This window comes from Phyllobates terribilis, unplaced genomic scaffold, assembly GCF_046119375.1.
Source record: "Phyllobates terribilis strain yellow unplaced genomic scaffold, ASM4611937v1 Scaffold_11__3_contigs__length_659146591, whole genome shotgun sequence".
In the NCBI taxonomy this organism is placed as follows: Eukaryota; Metazoa; Chordata; class Amphibia; order Anura; family Dendrobatidae; genus Phyllobates; species Phyllobates terribilis.
In genome coordinates this window covers 158,675,781-158,703,380 of record NW_027362771.1, presented here as the reverse complement: position 1 = coordinate 158,703,380, position 27,600 = coordinate 158,675,781, and the positions used below count along the sequence as shown (strand labels likewise).

Sequence of the window (27,600 nt, the reverse complement as noted above, 5' to 3'; positions counted from 1 at the left end):
ACAGATCTGACAGGACAGACTGACTAACAGATCTGACAGGACAGACTGACTGACAGATCTGACAGGACAGACTGACTGACAGATCTGACAGGACAGACTGACTGACAGATCTGACAGGACAGACTGACTGACAGATCTGACAGGACAGACTGACTGACAGATCTGACAGGACAGACTGACTGACAGATCTGACAGGACTGACTGACTGACAGGACTGACTGACTGATCTGACAGGACTGACTGACTGATCTGACAGGACTGACTGACTGATCTGACAGGACTGACTGACTGATCTGACAGGACTGACTGACCTGACAGGACTGACTAACCCTAACTCTTACTTTCTTTTTTATTTTATTTTTTTCACTTTTACTGTGGCAAGGCTGACAGCTCTTGTCACAGTGTTTCTCCTCTGCTCTCTCACTGAGATCGGAGGAGAAACAGTGTATTTATCAGGCAGATCGCCCGGGAAAGTTTGTTGCTAAAACAAACTTCCCTGGTGATCTCTCTGATTGGCTGGTGTGACGCTGACATCATCGAGACCTGAGCCAATCAGGTCTCGATGATGTCAGAGGTCACAGCACCGGGATCCCCGCCGCTGGCAGTTATGTGGGGGGTCCGGATCGCCGACCACCGGCTGTCACTATCTTTTAAATGCCGCGATCGCTATGGATCGCGGCATCTAGAAGATAGGAACAGGTTAACATCATGGGGACCTGATCCAATCAGGTCCCCATGATGCCACATGTCAGAGCTATCGCTCTGAACCGGTACCGCAGCGCTAGCAGGACCCTGGGGGTCCTGAGCGCTGCGGGACCACCCACCGTTTTTAAACGTCGGCGCTGCACAGAGCCCAGGCAGCGCCGACGTTTATGTACAGTGGGCGGTCGGGAACCGGTTAAATGTATCTACTGTCATTGTCACAGTAACTTTGTCACTGACAAAATATCTTGCAACTGATGGCTGCAAAGTTCTCTGCTCCTTTGTTTGGCTGGAATAGCTGGGCATTGGTTTGGATGCAGTCTTTCTCATCCACTGCTTTCAGTACTTCTGGATGAAAGCGCTGTAAATGTCTCTTTAGATTAGAAGCTCTGGTAGGAGCATTTTTATCTTTGCCTGAATATGCACTGATCTTGGCTTCACAGCATTTGTTTTCGTCTGGATCATTTGTCATACACTGACAGACATAATGTTTTCTATCTTGAGTGATGGTGAAATGTTCAAATACAGCTGATTTAATGTGACGCTTCTTTGACATTCTCAGGTTTTTAATTCTGCATTCACAATCCAAATGACAATTGTTTTTCCTAAAAACAATTGTACAAAATTATTGCCAGGTCGTACAACTGATATAGTGGTCAGTAATACTGTTATTCCTCATGTACTCACAGTTAACTGATGCAAAGTTTGTTGAAATGATAATACTTCTTACAGTCTTCCTCTTCTGAGTAGCAGCTGTGAGATGCTTGGAAGACGCACACCTAGTAAACATCTAGTCTAGAGGAGGAGCTTTACTACTAAGAATTTGCAACACATTTTCACTTTCAGTTTCATACATTGTAAGTAGGGGGGTTGGGGCAGCATGAGGTTAACCAAGTATAAGATTAGATAAGGGCAGTGGAGAACAGTGACACACAAAAAGTAAGAAATGTCTCCATCTCTAGCAGAACTGCTTATCACTGTTGTTCATAGTTTGATAGAACATATATATATATTGAGTAACATTTATAAAATTCATATGAAAGTTCAATTATGAAATATTAATACATTTTTTTTAAAGCTGGAGTCGGAGTCCAGAAGAGGAAGACTGTAAGAAGTATTATCCTTTCAACAAACTTTGCATCAGTTAACTGTGAGTACATGAGGAATAACAGTATTACTGACCACTATATCAGTTGTACGACCTGGCAATAATTTTGTACAATTGTTTTTAGGAAAAACAATTGTCATTTGGATTGTGAATGCAGAATTAAAAACCTGAGAATGTCAAAGAAGTGTCACATTAAATCAGCTGTATTTGAACATTTCACCATCACTCAAGATTGAAAACATTATGTCTGTCAGTGTATGACAAATGATCCAGACGAAAACAAATGCTGTGAAGCCAAGATCAGTGCATATTCAGGCAAAAATAAAAATGCTCCTACCGACTCCACGACTCCGCAGCCCTGCAAACTCCTTGCAGATGTTATCCTTGGTGGGATTTGAACCTAGGACCCCAGCGTTGCAAGGCTGCAGTGCTAACCACTGCGCCACCGTGCCGCCCACATCAGTACTGCCCCATTGAATAACATTAGTCCGAGTGCTATCTGATAAAAAATTAGAAAGCATTCATCCAATTTATACACTCGAGTCATCCTGACCTTGGATTGAAAGTTTTCAGCATGAACAACAGAAAGAGCTTCTGTACATGTCGGCTGCTATGTCAGCACGCAGCACTGCCTTTAGCATATACACTGCGTGCAGAATTATTAGGCAAATGAGTATTTTGATCACATGATACTTTTTATACATGTCCTACTCCAAGCTGCATAGGCTTGAGAGGCAACTACCAATTAAGTAAATCTGGTGATGTGCATCTCTGTACTGAGGAGGGGTGTTGACTAATGACATCAACACCCTATATAAGGTGTGCTTAATTATTAGACAACTTCCTTTCCTTTGGCAAAATGGGTCAGAAGAGAGATTTGACGGGCTCTGAAAAGTCCAAAATTGTGAGATGTCTGGCAGAGGGATGCAGCAGTCTGGAAATTTCCAAACTTTTGAAGCGTGATCACCGAACCATCAAGCGTTTCATGGCAAATAGCCAACAGGGTCGCAAGAAGCGTGTTGGCCAAAAAAGGCGCAAAATAACTGCCCATGAATTGAGGAAAATCAAGCGTGAAGTTGCCAAGATGCCATTCGCCACCAGTTTTGCCATATTTCAGAGCTGCAACGTTACTGGAGTATCAAAAAGCACAAGGTGTGCGATACTCAGGGACATGGCCAAGGTAAGGAAGGCTGAAAAACGACCACCTTTGAACAAGAAACATAAGATAAAACGTCAAGAATGGGTCAAGAAATATCTTAAGACTGATTTTTCAAAGGTTTTATGGACTGATGAAATGAGAGTGACTCTTGATGGGCCAGAGGCTGGATCAATAAAGGGCAGAGAGCTCCACTCCGACTCAGACGCCAGCAAGGTGGAGGTGGGGTACTGGTATGGGCTGGTATCATCAAAGATGAACTTGTGGGACCTTTCGGGTTGAGGATGGAGTGAAGCTCAACTCCCAGACCTACTGCCAGTTTCTTTAAGACAACTTCTTCAAGCAGTGGTACAGGAAGAAGTCGGTATCGTTCAAGAAAAACATGATTTTTATGCAGGACAATGCTCCATCACATGCATCCAACTACTCCATAGTGTGGCTGCCCAGTAAAGGTGTAAAAGAAGAAAAAATAATGACATGGCCCCCTTGTTCACCTGATCTGAACCCCATAGAGAACCTGTGGTCCATCATAAAATGTGAGATCTACAGGGAGGGAAAACAGTACACCTCTCGGAACAGTGTCTGGGAGGCTGTGGTGGCTGCTGCACGCAATGTTGATCAAAAACAGATCAAGCAACTGACAGAATCTATGGATGGGAGGCTGTTGAGTGTCATCATAAAGAAAGGTGGCTATATTCATCACTAATTTTTGGGGTTTTTGTTTTTGCATGTCAGAAATGTTTATTTCTAAATTTTATGCACTGATATTGGTTTACCTGGTGAAAATAAACAAGTGAGATGGGATTATATTTGGTTTTTATTAAATTGCCTAATAATTCGGCACAGTAATAGTTACCTGCACAAACAGATATCCTCCTAAGATAGCCAAATATAAAAAAAAAACCACTCCAACTTCCAAAAATATTAAGCTTGGATATTTGAGTCTTTTGGGTTGATTGAGAACATAGTTGTTGAACAATAATAAAAATAATCCTCTAAAATACAACTTGCCTAATAATTCTGCACACAGTGTATGTTAGGCACATATAAGAGCTATAAACCAAGTATGAAATCTTCTTACCTCCTAAATGTAATAAATTGTGAATGTTTATCATCCTGTAAACCAGGTCCTTTCTCCAGTAATGTTTTTATAGCTGTGCTCAAATCTGCATAAGAAGAGGATTAAGAAAGATTACTTAGCTAAGAACATGTTTTGGAGGCTAGTCAGACACAGAACACAACGCCACATACTTCAATCATAGCCATCACACTCTTGACCAAGTTTAGTTTTTTTACTTCTACAATTTATTTATATAACTCACTTATATAGCACCATTAATTCCACAGCACTTTACAGACATTATCATCACTGTCCCCATGGGGGCTCACAATCTACATTCCCTATCAGTAAGTCTTTGGAGTGTGGGAGGAAACTGGAGAACCCGGAGGAAACCCATGCAAACACAGGGAGAACATACAAACTCCTTGCAGATGTTGTCCTTGGTGGGATTTGAACCCAGGACCCCATTGCTGCAAAGCAACAGTGCTGCTAACCACTGAGCCACCGTGCTGCCCTTATCAAAAAAAGTCTAAGTTTTTCTGTCCAGTTGGAAAAAGTGTTTGACAGAAAAGACAGACATGGAAGTGCTTCACCCATGAGTTTAACAGACTCATGATTATGCGTCCGCTGCATTGTTTCATAGCTCATATTACTCAGGTGACATTTTTCTGCATTTGGCCAACTAGGAATAGAGACCCGCAGCTTTAAAGGGAACCTGACAGCTGATACATGCTGCCCAAACCATGGGCAGCATGTATCAGCCAACGACTGTACGATCACAGTCACGTATGTTTGTCTCTGCCTACATGTACGTATAGGGAGAAGCTTGTCAGTCACTGTCAGCAGACAGGAAGAAGCCAACAGGGACCCGCATGTACGACTAGTCTCCAGTGTGGCTCGGTCTCGGGAGGCTATTAAAAGTAGGTTTTTGTCTGAAACACTGCAGCGTTTCAGAGACAAACGTACATGGCTGGGATACAACAGCCCGTGGCTGATATATACTGCCCTTGCTTTGAGCAGCATGCATCAACCAGTCAGGTTCCCTTTAATGGGACTTCCAATATATATACTGCTGTCCAGGGGCATACACAGAAGTCCAGGGTCCATGAGCCCGCAGCTTTCACTAAAAAAATAAATAAAAAAAAATAAAGTAATACATGGATTGTGATGCGGGGGGCCTAATGAGGATGATAGAGGAAACAACCATCCCCCTATCGAACCGTTTAGATGCCATGGTGAACATCAACCAAGGCATTTAAGGCAATAAACTGCTGTGATGGGAACTAGGGCTGTAGAGACTGTAAGCCAAACCTCCGACTCCACAGCGCTGCCTCACTACTCAGCATGTACATAAAGTGCAGCACAGATTCATCTACACTAAAAGCCGAGATCCTTAGATCAGGAACAGAACAGACATTTATAGGACATTTCATAACTTTCCCAAATTCTAATGAAAACATTTAAAGCACATTCCGCTTTGTACTACTGTACCCAATTTATTATATATTTTAGGAGTTGGAGTCAGTCTGTTTTATACCGACTGACAAAATAGACTCAGACTCCGACTCCACAGCCCTGCTGAGAACTAGCTACAGTGGCAGCAGTTGTCAGTGGGTGTCAGCTGTGTAAAACTACCGGCACACATAGCAGTGGCAGCACACCATTGCTTTCTCCATCATTACTATACTATTCTGTATAGATACTAGAAGAGTTAACTCAGAGTGGAGAAATACCCTGGCATTTGTTAAAAAAAAGATTAGACTACTGGAAGAATTGACAGTGTGCATCAAGGTTGATAAATGTAAATCTTACAAACATCATCTGCCAGGGAAATCAGAATGAATTTTTTCTCCTCAGTAGGCATTTCAGAGCTGGAGTGTCCATCAAAATGAACAATTGCATCAAATTCCACATCGCGTTGATGTGAGATTCTAAAAATATAATAATAAAAAAAAAAAAAATAGACAATATCAAAAGTTGTGGAAAATGCATTACAACCAAAAAGGAAACCATTGTATGTTCTGTACATCATTCCTCTTCCACTTACCTTGTCGCATTGTCTACAATGAGCTGAGACTCGGCCCGGTGATTGGTTTTCAGTTCAATTGCCCAATTCAATCTACTCAGACCAGCAAACATGTCTGCCAGCAGATTTCCTGGCTCTATACTTGGCAGCTGGCGAACATCCCCTGGAATAAACAAGACATTACATGTTTCATACAATTCTCTGCTCATTACATAATAAAATTAGTACCCAAATCAAAATAAAAGTATAAATGTTTTCTGATCGCCTTCTGTGTGTCACTATCATGACATTTTCTACATGGATCCATCTCCTGGTGGATGTTCAGTAATTCAGGCTGAGATAAATGGTTAGAAGTACATGGATACGTACCCAGGATTACAAGTTTAGCTAGCCTTCCGTGACAGTACAAAAGCTTCAGAACAGCGCTAAAGATACGAACAGACACCAAGCTGGCTTCATCCACCACCAAGGCCTCCACATGGGAAAATTTCCATTTTATTTCATCATTATCTAGCTTTTTCCAGGCAGAATAGCTGCATGTCACCTGGAAATAGTAAAGATATAATATCAAATATTTAAACCATTTAAGAGTCAAATACACTGTACTCAGTTCTCTGAAGATAAGTAGATAGATAGAATAGCATTAGACATCAGGAGACAAAAAAAATGCAGAATCAGTTTACCATACAGAACCATGCACTACTATATGTGATTAAGTACCGCTCAGGTATGATTGATAATCCAAGAATGTAAGAAAATCATCACACCAACCCCATATGTTATTTATTCAATTTATTCCCTTAGAAACTTGGCCAAACTGTGAAGTGCCTCATGTGATTTAAGCAATGGTCAATGTGGAGGAAGCTGGGACAACCCCTTTAAATTATTCCTTATAGAGGCAAAATGCATAAAATAGCATTTCCAAAATGATTTTGTTATTGCATTTTTCTTAAAGGGGCATTGAGCAGCTCAGAGCTATGCTGTCTCCCTACAGTTTCCTTCCTGCCTTCCAGGGTGGTCTCTCTTCCTTGAATGACAGATATGGTGAATAGTAGAATGGCAGTATTAGTAGAACTTTAAGGCTTTGTGCCCATGATGCAGAAATGCTCTGGATTTTTCCTGATCGTTTCTGCATCTCCCTGGCAGAAAAAACGTATACGGATTGTACATGCGGATTGTACATGTGTTTTTCCTGCCAGGGACAAGCGTAAGTGAAGCGTTTTTCACATGCATTTCCGCATGCGGGTTGACAAGCGCTTTCCAAGCGATTTTAGCATCACTTGAAAAGTGCTTGACAACTTGGTCACATTATATAAATCCATGCAAACGGCATGGATTTATATAGTGTGTCCGGAAGAATGGTAAAAAATAAATATATACTTACCTTCTGATGGCCCCCGGTGTCCTCATCCGATCCGTCCTGGCTTGCCGACAGCTCGCGGTGGTCTAAAAGGACCTGACATGACGGGTCACACGACCGCCGACGTCAGCGGTCGCGTGACCAGTCACATGACTAAATGACGTCACCGCAGGTCCTTTTTAGACCATCACGAGCTGCCAGCAAGCCAGGACGGATCGAATAAGGACACCGGGGGCCATCAGAACGCAAGTATAATATTTATTTTTTATTCTTTTTTTTTTTTTAACAGGTACTATGGTACCCGGGTCTGGAGGAGAGTCTCCTCTTCTCCAGACCCGGGTACCATCCGCACATTGAACCGCATGATATCCACATGTGCACATGTAGTTATGCAGATATTATGCGATTCAATGCAAGTCAATGGCGGTGAAAACGTCGCGATTCTGCAAAATAATTGGTAGTGCTGTGGATTTTTCCGCAATGATTATCCACAGCGGAAATTTCCGCAGCATGTGCAGGTGCGGAATTGCGTTTGCGGAAACGCTTAAAAAATGCATAGTGGGCACACAGCCTAAAGGTCATTTACACACAGATAGAGTCCCGATTAGGAGAACTGCTCTGAAAGCTGCAGTAATGATGATTTTGCAAAATTTATAGCAGCAGCTCATCAGAAGTTGAGAGGGAGGTGAGCAGATAACTGCTGTATAGAAATCAATGATAGAGCGAGCCAACTGGTATGCAAGGAGTTAACCCCTCTCATGGAATGTAACTACTGTGTACTCTAGGCCAGGGTCTGTGCAGGCATTAGTGGCTGAGCTCTATGGAAGCTAGCAGTACACTATGAAAGATAAAAGCTCTAATTGCAGCAGTATGACAGCAGAAAAAATAAGCAATTGAACAATTGAATAACTTAAGAATACTCCTTTAAGTAGGTCTTTAAAAGGTAATCTGTCACTCACCATAAAATGCATTTTTTTTGCCTGGTCTAAATGCGGCTGTTCCCTGAATCTAAAATTGTTTGTTTTTTTTCATTCCTGTGTCTGTGTCTAAGATATGGACTACAAAAAATAAAAAAAAATAGGGCCCACACCCCTTTAGTATTAAAAGGGGTTGTCCACTACTTTATATGATCCCCCAATGTATTCCCCCAGGGCCCATAAGTGTTTCTCCAAATACCTCGTGGTGCCTTTTCTGCCTGTGAGCGGCGCCATCACTGGCCGCTCACAGGCATCACATGACCACCGGCTGCAGCCGGCTCTGACATCCACTGATGTCATGTCAAGTTCCGGCTGCAGCAGGGGGGTGACTTACTTCTGCGTTCCACAGTGGATGCTGGGCTGTGGGCGGGGTTACCCCGTGCATCACACCCATCATCCACCGTGCGCTCTCCCTCTCATCTCCTCATTCACTGGGAAAGCGCGCGGTGGATGCTGGGTGTAACGCACGGGGTAACTCCGCCCACAGCCCAGCGTCTTCCGCGGGGAGCGGGTCACTGATGTCACGCCTCACTTGACGTGACATTAGTGATGGGTCACGTGATGCCTGTGAGCGGCCAACGATATATATATCAGGATGGGGCCCAGGATGAGGGCCATTTACCAGGATGGAGGATATAGAGATTATAATAGATCTATACATACACATACATACAGAGTGACACACATACACATATATATATATCTATACCAGGATGAGGGACATTTATACAATGATGGGGAGGTGGCCTGGTCCAAATCTTGCACCAGGGCTAATTAAGCCAATGACTATGGTTATAGTACTATCAAAATATGAATTCATGTACAAATCCCACTCCATAACTCATTGCCACATAATAGCTCAGAGTGTATGAGAAATAACCATAGGAATCAATGCAAATGGTTGATCATACAAGATAGTACAAATGTGGAGAAGTCCTAGAAAACCAGTTAGAAGAGTATAGGTTCTAAGTGTAAACAAGACCAAATCAATAAACCCCAGAAGCTAGCAATCAAATGAAGCTAGCAAAACTTAAATGCCGATTTAATCCCATTGGACTTAACGACTCCAGCCAAAAGATGCACTTCGTTTCTCGTTGGACAATCCTCGTGTCCCAATCGTCCTGTCTTACTGAGTGTGGCTCTATCTCCATCACATGAAAAGAGATCAAACCAATATCCCCACCATGTTTTTGTTTCAAGTGTCAAGCCAGGGGGAATATCTTTTATGCATGTCCCTCAGATGTTCACTAATGCGAACATGGAACTGACACTTCATCTTATCTACATAATCCATGGGGCAGGTACATGTGCACAGGTATACCACCCCTATTGTCTTACAGTTTGCAAAAGATCTATTATATACCCTATTGGTTACCAGGGCTGTGGAGTCGGTATAACACGGACCAACTCAGACTCCTAAAATTGGGTACAGTAATTCAATGCAGTTTGTGGGGAATATTTTTTCCTAAGAATTTGGGAAAGTTATGAAATGTCCTATAAATGTCTGTCCTATTCCTGATCTAAGGGTCTAGACTTTTAGCTGAGATGAATCTGCGCTACAGTAAATGTATCACTTAAACATGAACCATGTATGAGGGAGTCGGAGTCGTGGAGTCGGAGTCATGGAAATTGAGGAGACGGGAGATTTGGCTTACCAACTCCACAGCCCTGTTGGTTACTGCACTACAAAAAGGTGTTTGAAGGGCAGACAAGATGCCAAAAACTACACCAAAAAGTTCCAAATGATCTTTTCTCCAACCAGTTAGTCCCAGGTTTTTTTATTAGAAAAATGACTGAGCCCAGCACACGGCAGAGTGCAACATGGTATCATTTTAAAATTTTGAGCATAAACCTATATTTGTGGGGTTTTTTTAATAATATTGAATAAAGTATTGTTTTTAGGGTTTCTTTTGTTTTCCTTTTCACTCCCCATTCAGATGAGGCCTGGTTTGGCACATGGAGAGATAGGACATCTAGTGGTTAGGGACCATTTATATGTAGGTACACCTTGACGTGGTTGGAAGTCTTTTGTGTTCTGTAATCAAAACACAATAAAGTACCGTATTTTTTTGAGGAAAATGGGAGGTGCGTCTTATAGTCCGAATGTTGGGGGGGGGTGGTATATATATGTGGTGTGTGGGGGGAGCGGTAGCGGTGGAGGAGCGGGGCACAGAAGGCAGCAGCTGCCCGCTGCAGTCTACACTGTCCATGCTGCTAAAGAAAATGAATATTCACTGCTCCCCACGCCCATGGGGCGTGGGGAGCACTGAATATTCATGCTCCTTAATAGCAGCACACAGTGTAGCCGCGCTGCGGCTCCTGCGGCTGCCAGAATCGCCTGTGCCCGCTGTTAAAGGGCATGAATATTCAACCTCTCTCCACGCCCATGGGGAGGGGGTGAATATTCATGCCCTTTACTAAGCGGGCACACGAGATAGCCCGGCAGCAGCTGGAGCCACAGCGCAGCTACACTGTGTGCCGGCTATTAAGCAGCATGAAGTCACTGCTCCCGCACACACAGTCCAGGCGTGAGGAGCAGTGATTTCCGGCAGCTGAACTCTCCATGCGAGCCGCGCATGGCAGTGACGCCATGCACGACTCACATGGAGAGATCAGTGCGGGCAGACAGGACGCAGCGCTGGAGGAGAGAAGAAAGGTGAATAGGAGTGTTTATTTTTTTTTTATGTGCAGCCTGATGGGGATTAGGGGGACCATGCATACTAGGATAAGGATGAGGGGGACCATGCATACTAGGATAAGGATGAGGGGGTGCCATGCATACCAGGACGGGGATGAGGGGTGCCATGCATACCAGGACGGTGATGAGGGGTGCCATGCATACCAGGACGGGGATGAGGGGTGCCATGCATACCAGGAAGGGGATGAGGGGTGCCATGCATACCAGGACAGGGATGAGGGGTGCCATGCATGCCAGGACAGGGATGAGGGGTGCCATGCATGCCAGGACAGGGATGAGGGGTGCCATGCATGCCAGGACAGGGATGAGGGGTGCCATGCATACCAGGACAGGGATGAGGGGTGCCATGCATACCAGGACAGGGATGAGGGGTGCCATGCATACCAGGACAGGGATGAGGGGTGCCATGCATACCAGGACAGGGATGAGGGGTGCCATGCATACCAGGACAGGGATGAGGGGTGCCATGCATACCAGGACAGGGATGAGGGGTGCCATGCATACCAGGAGAGGGATGAGGGGTGCCATGCATACCAGGACAGGGATGAGGGGTGCCATGCATACCAGGACAGGGATGGGGACCACGTATTAAAGGAAGGGGTGGGGATATATACCAGGATAGGGGATATTGTCAGAATTGGGGGATATTACCCCTATACCAGTGTCAGCAGAAGACCCCCTCCCCCTTAAAAGTGCATCATGACCACATTTTTTTCTTAATTTTTTTTTTTTATTATTTTCCTCCTCTAAAACCTAGGTGGTTCTTATGGTTCGATGCGTCTTATAGTCTGAAAAATACGGTACCTTACGTTTTTAACGTTTATAGCAATATTGGAGCATATGCATCTATTGGTCCCAGTGTCCTGATGCATTGTGAATGTATGTGTCTGAGATATGGCCCAGTCTTCCTTTTTGCTCCTGCATACAAAGCTATAGACTCTAAGAGAAGAGTTGAAAATCATGATCCCCTTGACTAGGTTTAAATGATTTATCATGAGATTTATCATTCCCTGCAAAACTAGATTTAAATGAAAGGCACAAAAAAGAAGGAGGGGTCAGTTTCTCAGGAAAGGAAAGTCAGAAGGAAAAGAAAATAGATTTAGAGAGAGGGAAAAGGCTATGTTTACATCAGGGGAAAATTACATACCATATTTATAGCGCGTGAGATGTCCTCTCTAAGAGTATGGGGTACCATATATGTTTTTATTAAACCTCATTTGATGTCATTTCAATATGACATTATGTCACTGTCTGGTTAAGGAAACTGCATAAAAATCTATTATGAAGCATACCTAAGGTATGCTCCAACAGGAAATAATGGTATACAACCCCGAGGACTATACTAGATATCCATAAAAAACATGAATCACCTAGCAACTGCAATGCTGGACTGACAATGCTAGAAAAAGAGCCCTTTTTATTGTTATCACAGGCGTTAGCACTAAGGTTTTCCTGGCTAGTGAACTAGTAAGAAATTGTGCTCAGTCAGTGCAACAAATAACAATGACTTACTGCTAATGATGCACATGGGCATTTTTTGGCAAGAAGGGGTATAGTGGTAGCCCATCTGGAAATGGGTTCCCTGACCATCAGGGCAAAGATTCCCCACTTATGACTGCTCTCTGTTAGAGTGAAGAGGCACTGTTAAAGGGGTATTCTCATCTTCAAGATCCTATCCCAATATATAGTAGGTGTAATAATAATAGTATTAGCAAATACCTCCAATTAGAAACGTAGTAAAGTTTTTTCTGATTTGCTATGTCTCTTTCCTCATGTGCAGGCATTGCAGGACCTTAGTTATCCATGGTTACGACCAGTGATATAGTGAGAGTTCGTTAGCTGCTAGTGGTCGTAACCATGGATACCTAAGGTCCTGCAATGCCTGCACATGAGGAAAGAGACATAGCAAATCAAAAATACTATACTACATTTATAATTGGAGGTATTTGCTAATATTAATATTATTACACCTACTACATATTGGGATAGGATCTTGGGGATGGGAATACCCCTTTAAGAGTTGCTCCAGCTCAGGAGGACTTGGAGTGTCCTTGTATTATACAAACGGGGGTTAATCAACTCATTACTTAGTGGCTGCATATAGATTGATTGGGTTTTTTTAAACAAAAAAACAAAATTGTGTAAATAAAAAGATCTACAATTGTGCAAAAATACATTTTGCTAAATACACAGAAAACAAAGGAAAAATGTTGAGAATCCACCATGTACCTGATGCAAGGTGGCAGCTGGAAGGCCAGTTTTTTTCTTTAGTAGAGAAGCAGCTTTTCCCGTGGGTGCAGTAAGTAAAACACGTATAGGGTTGTTCTGTTTGGTGCTAGAGGCCATGGTGTCATAAAACCATTCTTCTGAAGCATCGATATCTTCTTCAAAGGCTTTACAGGCCTCTTCAATGTCATCGCTTTCCTTCTGCATCATGGACTTGAACACTAGACTTACCACTGTGGTCTTCCCACACCCACCCTTGCCACTTATAACGGTCACTGGGTTTGCCAAAATCATTTTCCCTGCCCTCTTTTGGTCATCATCCAGTAACTTTGGACATTTCGGCTCTGCAGAACATTCATGCGGTTGCGATAATTCGATGCCCTCGTCAGATCCGTCACCGATGACAGAGCAAAATGCAGCAGTCGGACATTGTGAAGCGTTCTGGTTATTGGGCTCTTTTTCTTGCTTCTCGTGTGAGGACTGATCATCTCCAAATAGATCATTTTCATTAATGTCAATATTCCAGGTCTGTCTGTGCACTATCTTCTGGATATATTCTGCAATGTTTACTTCATAGCAGTACCAGCTATACAGGAAAACTTTTTTCTGCTCAATCACCACAATCTCATGCTCCTTCAGGAAATCTAGAGCTTCCCATGCAGCTTCTACTGACATGTCCTGAGAATTAGTGACTGCATTAGTAAGTTCAGAGAGGTCCACATATGTGTCGCCTAGCTCCATGCATTTCTTCTTCACTTCTCCATAGATAAGTAATGCATTGGTCTGCAAGGCTGGGATCGTTACCAGAAGATCTTCACACTGGCGAAAACTTTCCCATGTCGCCTCACAGCCACAAATGTGCAACTCTCGATAGATTATCTGATGAAAGAAGAAACATTTTTATTGCCAAGAAGAAGAAAAAAAATGGTACACCAAAAATTCTCAGTGATTTTATTTTACCAAACTATGCTTCTGATGCTTGTCCTAAATTTATACAGGAGAACATCAAATTTAGCGCAATTGCAATATATCCATTAATATGTATGGTTTTGTATATACATTATATTTTTCTCTGTGCTACAATCCCCTACTGTTTCCCCTGTGGCCACCAAAATGTGGACCGTGAAGGAAAAAAAAGCAGCTTTTATTTAAAATATGTCATACCAAAATGAGACAAAAACCCACAGCTGAAAAAATTGCACGTAAAAGAAATGGCCCAAAAAAAAAAAAACGCAACGAAAAAAATGCAAGTAACCTAATTGGTGCATATAAAAAAACACAACATACTCATTGTGGGAAATGAGCTTTAAATTTATCATTGTATGTTCTCCCCGTGTTTGCGTGGGTTTCCTCTGGGTTCTCTGGTTTCCTCCCACACTCCAAAGAGACATACTGATAGGGAATCTAGATTGTGAGCCCCAATGGGGACAGTGCCGATAAGGTCTGTAAAGCACTGTGGAATTAATGGCGCTATATAGGTGAGTAAAGTAAAATAAAAATCTGTCCCCATACTAGATGATAACTTGCTGATTCATCAGAGGTTCTTTTTGCTGGGATCTCCACCGATCCTAGGAAAAGAGCATGCACACTACTGTTCTATTCCTTGTCCATGGGACTGCCAGAGTGCGGTACTATTTCCAAAAGTTGAAAAGACTATGAATACAGAGTGGTTTGCATGCTCAACCACAGTTTACCCAGTTGTGGCTCTGAAGAACTCTGTTCTTGGAATCACTGGAGGTTCTAGCAGTCGGACCCCTATCATTTCCAGAACACACAACTTAGGGAGAGTGGCATTGAAAACAGAATGTATACAGAAGATGTATTACTTTCCATAACGTTATCCAAGGGGTAACGTTTCTCCTTGCGGAGAGTGACATGTTAAGCGTGTCAAGGTGAGGAGACTTTAAAGCAGCAATGCTCCTCTGGGAAATATGCAAATTGTCTCTTCAGAGAGGAAGAGAACTAAAATTCTAGTGCCACCTATAGGACTGTGTTTCGGGGTACCGCCCCTCGTCAGTTGAAAGTGTGAGTTCTGGTTTGGCTGGGTGAGAGGCATCACATCAGTATCCAAGGGGTAATGTTTCTCCTTGCGGAGAGAGACTTAAGCCGCAAACGCCTCTCACCCAGCCAAACGAGAACTCACACTTTGCACTGACGAGGGGCAGTACCCCGAAACACAGTGTCTGCAAATGGAGTTTCTGGTATTAGCTTTTATCCTAAGTCATGTAACAAAGCTTGTTAAAGGGTCAATATTGACTTTTAGGATTGCTACTTCCTATAGGTGGAACTACAATTCTAGCTCTCTTCCTCTCTGAAGAGACAATTTGCATAACGTGTAACGCAGAAATCCAGGTGCCAGTCACTAATACAGTCCCTGTCGGATATATGAAACTGATTTTACATCACAGAAATTTCTACAACTAATCACTCAAGTGTGAAAGAACCTAAAGGATGCATAAGCATGACTCTTGGATCACGTTCTTTAATTGGTATGAAAAGACAAAAGACTACAAGGATAAAAACAAATTAAAACCGCTAATAGGTTATTATCTACAAAACAAGATATGCCCACAATAGAGCAAACACCTATCCTCATCTGCAATGACAGCAATGAACAGGATATTTGGAATAATACATTAAGGCTATGTGCCCACGATGCGGATTTAATGCATTTCCGCCGCGAAAATGCATTAAAAACACTTGTTAAGTTGTCTGCCATGTTTCCCAATGATAATCCGCATGTGCTATGCACATGCTGCGGAAATTTCTGCTGCGGATTATCATTGAGAAAAAATCCGCAGCACAACCATTTCTTGTGCGTAATCGCGGCGAAATCGCCGCCATTGACTTGCATTGAACCGCATAACATCGGCATGTATGCACGCAAATGTTATGCGGTTCAATGCGCGGATGGTACCCGGGTCTGGAGAAGACGAGACTATCATCCGACCTGGGTACCATTAGTAAAAAAAAGAATGAAAACGTAAAAAAATAAAAAAAACATTATACTTACCTCTCCGGTGGCCCCCGGTCTCCTCTCCGGTGGCGTGCTCTGTCCTCGGCGTCCCACGGTGTTCTCAAAGGACCTGCGGTGACGTAATTTAGTCATGTAATGGTCACGCGACCGCTGACATCGGCAGTCGCGTGACCTGTCAGCTCACTAAATTACATCAACGCAGGTCCTTTGAGAACACCGCGGGACGCCCAGGACAGAGCATGTGACCAACTTGTCAAGCACTTTTCCAAGTGATGCTCAAAATCGCTTGAAAAAAACGCATGGGGAAATGAATGCAAAAACGCTTAAAAAACGCTTCTCCCTGGCAGAAAAAAAGCATGTACAATCCGCATGCATTTTTTCTGCCAGGGAGAGGAAGAAACGCTCAGGAAAAATCCGCATCAATTCTGCATCATGGGCACATGGCCTTACTCATAAATGTCAATAGAAACATTATAACATCATTACGTGATTGTTAACCTGACATGAATATCACAATATCAAAGTCTAATAACCATGAATAAAGATACATAAATAAAAGGTTCCACAAAAAAAAAAATAAGAATAGATAATGATATAATGTGAGCACAACTTATCTACCAATTCAAATTGTATACATGGATGTTTTTGAAAATAAAGTGTAAAAACCAAAGAATCTGTAAAAAGTAGCCAATAATAAGATTGGGAAATGAGGACCCCACGCGTATAGCCACCAAAGCTGTGGCTTCCTCAGGGGTCAAGTAAGTTTCTTTGTCAGCACAATTCATAATCGAGCACTTTGTCTTGACTAATATATTTGCTCAATCATCTTTGCGTAATTATTTCCTTACCTTTCCTGCGTGCGTTCTCGTGTTAAGCAAACATTCTTACTTTGGTCATCTGAGAAATTATTCTTTTGCACGATTGTCTCTATGCATGCCCCATCTCTCATTGTCAAATAACTTTATTGACACAAGCTGTTAAATGTATGTGTAATACTAACTTCAAACTAACTTTATTGATATGCTCATGTGTTCACCTTGAACTAACTTTATTCACACCTCTTATGCAACTCACTCAGAATAATAGGTAAAGCTAAAAACTACAGGTATCGGCAGAGTCAGTTGCAGACTAGAGAGCCTGACCCCGCAGAACCTAGTGGTTCCAGCGTGAGCAGAGATAGCCCTAACCACAGACTAGATGATGGCAATTCGGAATTATGCTGCTCGAAAGGCCATCGGGTTGCTTCACGTTCCTCCTAAAGAACCGGAGGGCAGAGCAGAGTGTGAATTATCTACAAAATGGAAATTTTGCTGAAAAAAAAGGAAAGATCCCCAAGTGAGTAAAATTAACCATGAAAAACAAAATAAAAGTATAAATTACATACTGTTAGATAATATGCCACCTACTTCCTAATAAGAAACAGATGTGCAGAGTAAAGAACAAAAACAGCAAAGAGATCAACCCTAGCTGGAATTTCACTGACTGGCTTTATACTACAGAATGGCTGGACTTCCAAAAAAAAACTACCACCAGCAGAAAATGCCAGCAGGGGGAAAGAACATAAAGCCGCACATGAAAGGTGATAGGACAGACAAATGAAAACACCTGTGTTATGCTAAACAGACTGCAGCCAGAATAACAGAACATAAACACCCAGAGAAAAGGTATGTCTGCAGTGGCTCGGCGAACAGAGAAGCCGACCACAAAACACAGGCTTAAAGGGGTATTCCCATCTCCAAGATCCTATTCCAATATGTAGTAGGTGTGTCAAGGTAAAATATATATATCTTATAGAAAATAAATTAGTTTCTTTTGATAGATTACCTAATCAGTGCAAATTAATATAGAGATGATGAAATAATCTATGTGTATATATGTATGCAAATGTGTATATGCACATGGATTATGCTAATAGTTAATGAATATATAACTAACAGTTTCTATTCTTATTGTAGAAATGATTTCCTGAGAATGACGTATGCATGTGCATGGCTGATAACAGAGAGATTCATGTCGAGTTGGCAAAGATGGCGCTGAGAGACGAACTCATCCCTCCCATCAGAATTCCTAAGGCATTACTGAGACTAAGAGATACATGGATGAGCAAATTGCAGCGTGCCAAGTTATCAGAAAAGAGCAATAAATGTTACTAATCCCACCTAGGAGTGAAATACTATATAACCCCATGTCTACGTAATAAAGTATACCATTTTGCGTGGTTCAGTCTCTGAGTGAAGTTTTTCAACCAGATTAGCAGATTCGGTTAATTAGCTTCTCTGCATGCACTCAGACATCTTTAATTTGGAGGAGAGCAGTTACCTAGTGTATCTTAAATTGGTGAAACCTCCACAGGTGTAAAAATAATAATATTAGCAAATACCTCCAATTAGAAATGTAGTAGAGTATTTATGATTCGCTATGCCACTTACCTCATGTGCAGACATCACAGGACCTTAGGTATCCACAGTCAGTGGACATAACCGTGGATACCTAAGGTCCTGCAATGCCTGCACATGAGGAAAGAGAAATAGCAAATCAAAAATATTATACTACATTTCTAATTGTAGGTATTTGCTATTATTATTATTATTATTACACCTACTACATATTGGGATAGGATCTTGGAGATGGGAATACCCCTTTAAGGGTTCGAACTCAGGAGCATGACAGCGCCCTTCGCTTGCCTGCATTCAGTAATACCAACTTTATTCATACTTCCTGTTTAGACAAAAGCATTGTGCTTACCAGGACACCAACACAACCTGTTATCTTACCTCACCGCTTCCCATACTTGGTAAATGAAACCAACTTAATTTATTTAACTCATGTATATATAGCATAATTTGAGAGAAAAGAACTTGATTCACCCCTGAGGAAGCCACAGTGGCTATACGCGTGGGTCCTCATTTCCTCATCTTATTATTGCCTACTTCACGGGTTCTTTGGTTTTTACACTTGTTATTTATTTTCAAAAACATCCATGGGCATTTGAACTGGTGGTTAGGGTGTAATGGCATTGTATCATTATCTATTATTCCTTTTTTCTGTGGAACATTTATGCATCTTTATTCATGGTTATAAGACTTTGATATTGTCATATTCATGTCAGGTTAACCATCACTTAATGATGTTATAACATTTCTATGGATATTGTTAATGTAGTATTCCAAATATCCTGTTTATTGCTGTTACTTTGACAGAGGAGGATAGGCGGTTGCCCTATTGTGGGAACACCTAGTTTTGTAAATATAGCCTATAGGCGTTTTTAATTGTTTTTATTCTTGTAGCCTTTTGTCTTTTCACATCAATAAAAATAGATTAACTTTTTTGGCATCCTTATTTCCTCTTGTATGTTTGCACAGTTTTAGTATGGTCTAGGGTGATTCCAATTTATTCAGTGGTGCCCTTATTATCTTCTTTTTGTATATCTTAGGTCACTTTCCCTACAAGTCATACCCCTAACCCTAATAGTCTACAAACTCTGACGCTCACTAAAAGGTGCATTTACACTGAAAGATTAACATGAACAATCATTCCTAGGAACATTCGCTTCACGATAATATTGCAGCATAAACAGGTGGCCGATCACTTGTTCATTGGGTGAAATCATTTGTCCTGCAAAAAAGACCATTACTTTCGGCAATGTATCATCCTGTGTAAACAGGATCGGTGCTACCGAGAAGAATGGCAGCACATGTGCACTGAACTTTCTATTACAGATCACTATGGTATAATCTGTCGGTATAAACAGGCTATTAAACAACCGCTGATTTGCAAATAATTGGTTAAGGCAAATGCATCTTTAAAAGGTCACATACATATATTTTACACAAAGTAGATGAAATGACGGCTAGACATAGGCGCAGTTACAACATTGTAAAATAGGATTTATTTCACCCGGGAAGGCAGCAGTCATTGTTGGTCAGCTGTATGTTATCTGCGGAGATGAGCAATCAGATGACTTTCCAAAAGTAGACTGAGCGCATTAACATGGGCAGCATTGCTATAGTATTGTGCAGGTTTCCATTGACTGACTACTTGTCCAGTTGCTAATCCCACTGGCCGTTTCTCTAGCACATAGCAGGTTCATGCACAGATAAAACTCAGGGAAATAATATAGTGACACAAATAATATAAAATATGAGATACAAATGCACTTACCGAGCCAAACCCAAGCTTCCAAGGATTGACAGCCAACATTTTTTCAATGACTTCCAAGGTGTTACATGAAGATTCCTTGAAGGATTTCTGGTCATTAACATCCAACGTGAGCAAGCTTCTTATTTTGGAAGGTAAAAGTTTTGGTAAATATTTCAGCACCAGAGGAATTTGTAGTGCTAGAAATGCGAATGCTCCAGACTCTGCATAGAAGGAGAGTTTGTTAATTGTTCATTTCTGTTTGGTAACATTATATCCCCATTGCTTCTGTATGTTACCACCCTGCGTTGCTCTCCAAGTACAGAGGCCAAAGCAGGAAGACTGTACGAGACCTATAGCCACTGCGTGCATCACAGGCGGGAAGCTAAACCACGTCTTTTATACAAACGCTAGAGTCCTGCATTTGCTTAGTCTTAGGCCACCGTCACACGTCCATGTTTAAACACACAAGACACAGTACTGGTGCAATCAGTGTTTTCACCAAAAGTGAGGCACCAGTGTTTTTCGGTAATAGATAAATGACAAAGCTTCTCCTATACTTTACAATGTTAAACATGGACAGCACACAAACTGTAAACTGCTGCCATCCGTGTGCTGTAAGTGTTTTTGATAGACTTGTATTGGCCCTTGTCATCCGTGCTGCCCGAAAAAAATGGACATGTCCTCGTGTGGTTTGCAAGGACACATGGTCCATGTAAAAACATAGACATGTGCATAGCACCATAGATTATAATGGATACATGTGGTATCCACGAAAAAAACAGACACCACACGTACTGGAAACACAGATGTGTGAAGGAGGCCTTGGGGTAACAGCAGTCACACTTGGTATTTCAGGGATTTTATTCATTTTCAAAGGGGTTGCCTCATCTTCTGGGATAACCCAGCCCACAGTCCGTCAGGGAGCGTGTCACTGATGTCACGCCGCGTGTCACTGATGTCACACCTCACTTGACATGACATCAAGGGAAGGAAGAGCCGGCAGCAGCTGGAGTCACATGATGCCTGTGAGCGGCCAGCGATAGCGCCGCTCACAGGTCATGAAGACACAGCAAGGTAATTACAAAAAGACTTATGCGCCCAAGGTAAATACATTGGGGGACATTGGGGCATCAAAAGTACTGGACAACTTCTTTAATATATGTTTCTTGCCTGTAGTAAAATACTTATCACCAGTCTTCTGCTGTTATCGGAGCCGCTCCTGTCTTCTGCAGTTTATGACCTGCTGAATCACACCAGTGTTTGCTGGGCAAGCCGGAAGTCACTACTCAATGTAAGTCTATGTGAGCCAGAGCAAGGCTCCCATAGACTTACACTAAGAGCTTGTGACCATTAGCTGTGACTTTCCGGTCAATCAGCAGCTGTGGTCACAAGATGACGGAATAGGACTGGAGAGGCCCAGGGAAAGCTGAAGCTGGTGGCTGGTTGGTATTATACTATGGGCAGGGAACAGATATAAGTGACACCATTCCGGGGTAAGTATAAAAAAAAAAAAAAAAAAAAAAAACAACCAAAACATTGGAGTGCTGCTTTAAAAATGGGTAAAGCTGCAAAGTCCTGCAAAATAAGCAACTTTGCAATTTAACTCTTATTAAAAATTAGAATTGAGGGATTTTTCATTCTATAGTTTACAGCTTTTTAGCAGCCACCTCTGTATTCTATCAGCAGTAGCAGGTCTCCTAGGCAAGGAGCGCGGTGCTTGCAAGCTTTTTTGCTCTAGAGCTTGCAAGCGCTGCTCTGAAGCTGGCCAGATCCAGCCAGCTTTGGTACCCCCGATCCCCTCTGAAGCTGCAGATGCAAAACTGCTTCTTCCTGCAGAATAAGGGAGCGCACAGTGTGGATCAACCATGTCGCTGGTCTGAACTGTCAATCATCAGGAGCACTCCGTCCCCTCTTCCCACTAGCAAGCAGGAAGCCGAGAGGCCGGGGAGCTGAGCGAGAGAGAAGATGATACAACTAGGGTTGAGCGAGTATGTTCTGTCCGAGTACGCTCGGGCCGAGCTCCGAGTATTTACAGCTGCTCGGTGATCAGGTTAAATCGCTCCCGTGTGCATGATTTGCAACTGTTTGACAGCTTTACTACATGTGAGGAATGTGTAAGAAATAGACATTCCTCACATGTAATAAAGTTGTCAAACAGTCGCAAATCATGCACACGGGAGTGATTCAACCATATCACCGAGCAGCTGTAAATACTCGGAGCTCGGCCCGAGCATACTCGGCGAAAGGGTTAACAGAACATACTCGCTCATCACTAATCATTAACTCTACACACAGACAAAACAAACTTAAGACCTACTGGAGTTTTCCAGGTGTTTCAGGATATTTTGTGTCCCAAAGTTATTTGCCTTCTCTCTCAATGTGCTAAAGGAAACAGGAGGGTATTTTGATAGCCAGTCCATAAAATCCCTTCGATGTTCGTCGGATATCCCACATTTTTTAAGAAACAATGAAAGAATGGCTTGATCTCCGAGGCTATCATCATCCAGTTCATATGAAGGTGGTTCTTTGGCATAGCTCTGACGCTGATGCGGTGTCACTTTTACTTTGACAGTCCACCATGGATCATCAAGTGGAAATGATCCAGTCACTACATACTCATGGGAGTCTTCAGTTTTAATTTTTACTGCAATAAAAAAAAAAATGGAATGAGTCCACTGGTGAAATCAATGCACAAATGTTAGAAGTACTTACACGGGAAAAAACATGCCGGATGCATCCATCTTGGCTACAAACTCTGCCAGTCCACCGTTTACCCGGCCTCCTGATGAACCTGCATCCTATGGGGCAGGGGGTGGCGTGGTGTTGAGGCCAGGCTTAGGACCACTACTTAAAGGGAAGCATAATTTTTTTCTCTTCCTTCAGTAGCCCTTTTTTTTTTGCAATTTATGCTTTATATCAAACTATATGAATTAGTGATGTTTTCCCATTCTGAGTAAATGTGAGTATTGGGTATGTCCATTGTGACCAGTTGCATCAGTATTTATATGTATATACATGTGGACACGGATTTGTATGCTGCGAGTAGAGCTCTTCCTGTTTTATCACTACTGGTTTTGGTTATGTGACCCATTTTTGTGTCACTCTTTATGCTATATAAGCTGTTGATTGGTGAATTTTGTGCAGGCTTTAGGGACAGCAAGGGAAAGTCTACGTTGAGTGGGGGCACCACAACTTGTGTTGCTTCTAGGCTGCCAACCTCCGTGGCAAAGCAGTACGAGACAATAGGGCTGCTTAGTAACAAATTATTTTCCTCTCATCAGACCTATATCCCTCAATAAGTTGTTTATATCTGGGTGTATATCTCATTTTTTTAAATACACCACGGTCTTCTGTGTATATCGTTTTATACTTCCTTTTACTTTTTAATGCATATCTAATAAAATTAGTGTTTTATCTTTAATGACAGGGATTTTTTTTAATACTAGTGAGCACTCTAGAATTTTTTCCCTAGATATATTAGATATATTTTTTCCCTGTGAGAGGCCACTTCTAACCTCAGAACCCCTTGTATTTCCATTATTAGATCAGATAGACATAGTGGACAGCAGTGTGAGCAGCCTGTTCATACCACAGAACCCCTTGTATCTCCATTATTAGATCAGATAGACATAGTGGACAGCAGTGTGAGCAGCCCCTTCTAACCTCAGAACCCCTTGTATCTCCATTATTAGATCAGATAGACATAGTGGACAGCAGTGTGAGCAGCCTGTTCATACCACAGAACCCCTTGTATCTCCATTATTAGATCAGATAGACATAGTGGACAGCAGTGTGAGCAGCCTCTTCTAACCGCAGAACCCCCTGTATCTCCATTATTAGATCAGATAGACATAGTGGACAGTAGTGTGAGCAGCCTGTTCATACCACAGAACCCCTTGTATCTCCATTATTAGATCAGATAGACATAGTGGACAGCAGTGTGAGAGGGTTCTTCTAACCTCAGAACCCATTGTAGCTCCATTATTAGATCAGATAGACATAGTGGACAGTAGTGTGAGCAGCCTGTTCATACCACAGAACCCCTTGTATCTCCATTATTAGATCAGATAGACATAGTGGACAGCAGTGTGAGCAGCCTGTTCATGCCACAGAACCCCTTGTATCTCCATTATTAGATCAGATAGACATAGTGGACAGTAGTGTGAGCAGCCTCTTCATACCACAGAACCCCTTGTATCTCCATTATTATATCAGATAGACATAGTGGACAGCAGTGTTAGAGGGCTCTTCTAACCTCAGAACCCCTGGTATCTCCATTATTAGATCAGATAGACATAGTGGACAGTAGTGTTAGAGGGCTCTTCTAACCTCAGAACCGCTTATATCTCTATTATTACATCAGATCGACATAGTGGACAGCAGTGTGAGCAGCCTCTTCTAACCTCAGAACCCCTTGTATCGCCATTATTAGATCAGATAGACATAGTGGACAGCAGTGTGAGAGGGCTCTTCTAACCTCAGAACCCCTTGTATTTCCATTATTAGATCAGATAGACATAGTGGACAGCAGTGTTAGAGGGCTCTTCTAACCTCAGAACCGCTTATATCTCTATTATTACATCAGATCGACATAGTGGGCAGCAGTGTGAGCAGTCTCTTCATACCTCAGAACCCCTAGTATCTCCATTATTAGATCAGATAGACATAGTGGACAGCAGTGTGAGCAGCCCCTTCTAACCTCAGAACCCCTTGTATCTCCATTATTAGATCAGATAGACATAGTGGACAGCAGTGTGAGCAGCCCCTTCTAACCTCAGAACCCCTTGTATCTCCATTATTAGATCAGATAGACATAGTGGACAGCAGTGTGAGAGGGCTCTTCTAACCTCAGAACCCCTTGTATCTCCATTATTAGATCAGATAGACATAGTGGACAGCAGTGTGAGCAGCCTCTTCTAACCGCAGAACCCCCTGTATCTCCATTATTAGTTCAGATAGACATAGTGGACAGTAGTGTGAGCAGCCTGTTCATACCACAGAACCCCTTGTATCGCCATTATTAGATCAGATAGACCTAGTGGACAGCAGTGTGAGAGGCCACTTCTAACCTCAGAACCCCTTGTATCTCCATTATTAGATCAGATAGACATAGTGGACAGCAGTGTGAGAGGGCTCTTCTAACCTCTGAAAAAATGTAGAATCACGGCACTCCTTTGAGGAAATGAAATGATGAAGTACATAGAAAGTGGTCCAAAGCATCAATCTTATTTAACGTTTCGGTCAGACAACGCCTTCTTCAGAATAATGCAGACCACTGTAAACGAATGTGCAGCACAATGAAAAGAGCGAGTTTGCCGCAGTGATGAGAAACATTAAATAAAATTGATGCTTTGGGCACTCATTTCTATCTACTTCATCATTTCATGTCTTCAAAGGAGTGCCGTGATTCGATATTTCTTAAGCGTGGAGTGATCAATCTGCGCACCCTTTCTTTCAAATCAAGTAGAGTGACGTGTTCTGTGTGATCTTCTAACCTCTGCACTTCTGATATTTCCAGAATTAGATCAGAATATCCATTGAAGACGAGTGATAATCGAGCACTAAAACGCTTGAGTGTTCGGTACTCGCCATAGTCACTCAGGGCCGGGGGTACGGTTACAGCCGCCGCTCAGTACATTCAGAGCGGTGACTGAGCCAGCGCCGCCCCAGAGACTGAAATCAGATGCTGGCGGGGAAATACAAAGTTCATTTTCTCCAAACAGCGTTCGGCTGCGTGCAGCATAATAATAACGCTATTAACCTGCAGGTTAATACCATTATTTCAGGTGATAGGTTCCCTTTAAAGGAAACCTGTCAGCAGGATTTAGCCCTATAAAGGCATGGCCATAATGGTGCGGTGATGCTGATTATACCTGATGTGAAGGGATTCGCTCAGTGGTTGTTTAATACTCACCTTATGAAGTTTTCAGAAAATGACGTCTCATGTTCTTCAGGGCGGGACGTGGTGGCAGGGTCTTCTTCTGGTTCTCCGCCCACCCCCCTGCAGGTCACTGATTATTCACTGGCGGAGGAGAACCAGAAGAAAACCCTGCTACCACATCCCTCCTTGAAGCACCCGAGACGTCATTTTCTGAAAACTTCATAAGATGAGTATTAAACAACCACTGAGCGGATCCCTTCACATCAGGATCACAGCGCCATTATATCCATGCCTTTAGTTTATAGGGTTAAATCCTGCTGACAGGTTCCCTGTAAGTGACCAGCTGCTGCTACCTTAGAAGACATAGGAGGTGTAGTCACTATTCGGCAGTCACAGCCAGGACAACCCCTTTAATTCAGGCAGTGATATGGGAAAAAAAAACATTCAACGCAATCAACCGAATGTAAACAATAGGTGACAGTCTGATGACAGATCGTCCTTAGCACTGCTAGGTGAGATGGGTGAGGGCAGGACAAGGAAAATGTCACCATCTTTACACATCCGGACCATTCCATGGGTAAAGACCATATGAGCGTTGTTCCCCACGAGGGGGCGCTATAGTTGGGATAGAGCCTGCAGCCAGTGTCACCCTGGAGGGGGGAGTCATAATGAGAATTGCACAGAAGCCCCCCCCCCCGATGACAGTCACGTGACAGTACCTGTGCTGATCGGCACCCTCCAGGACTTCACTTGTTTGGCTCCTCCTTCTATTTCATCTGCGTCCAAGAACTCCGGTTCCGAGTCGTTAGGACCCTCGCTGTCCCCGTCACTGTCCCCCGTGTCTGGTTCCTCATCCTTCACTGGCAAGAGGCGACCCCTGAGCTCTATGCAGCCCCCAGCCCTGCGCTTCTCCCTCCATCCACGTCTGTCAGACATTCTACTGCTGCCTGTAGTTCCAAATAGCCGCCCTCTAAACCGGAAGTGACGTAGCGAAAGTGCTGAGCAGTGCACAGAGTTTGTTGTGGTACCTAATGTCGCCGAGCAGTGGCGGCGGACATTTTGTTGGTTGGTTATTTTTTTATGCGTGATACAGAAGAGCAGCGATGTTACCTAGATGCTACTGCGCATGTGTGCAGCCTGTCTCACTGTGTCACTCAGTCACACGCTTGTAGCTGTGCACAGCTGTATTTTGCAATTCGGACTCTGTTTAGTTCCAATAACAGAGACGTGGAGCTCATGAGGAGAACCCCTTTGATACATCTGGTTTTTATTACGGAAAATAGCTGCAA

At 42.7% G+C, this 27,600-nt stretch overlaps 1 protein-coding gene across 1 annotated transcript in view; it reads right to left on the bottom strand.

The window, feature by feature from the left end:
• HELB (DNA helicase B) overlaps positions 1-27,369 on the bottom strand; it is a 96,483-nt gene extending 69,114 nt beyond the window's left edge. The window contains 9 exon segments of the mRNA XM_073651744.1: positions 4,048-4,132; positions 5,839-5,957; positions 6,074-6,215; positions 6,422-6,596; positions 13,317-14,192; positions 20,452-20,651; positions 22,748-23,074; positions 27,031-27,351; positions 27,354-27,369. Of these exon segments, the coding sequence (XP_073507845.1) occupies positions 4,048-4,132; positions 5,839-5,957; positions 6,074-6,215; positions 6,422-6,596; positions 13,317-14,192; positions 20,452-20,651; positions 22,748-23,074; positions 27,031-27,351; positions 27,354-27,369 (2,261 nt within the window).
• Positions 27,370-27,600: the final 231 nt, after the last annotated feature.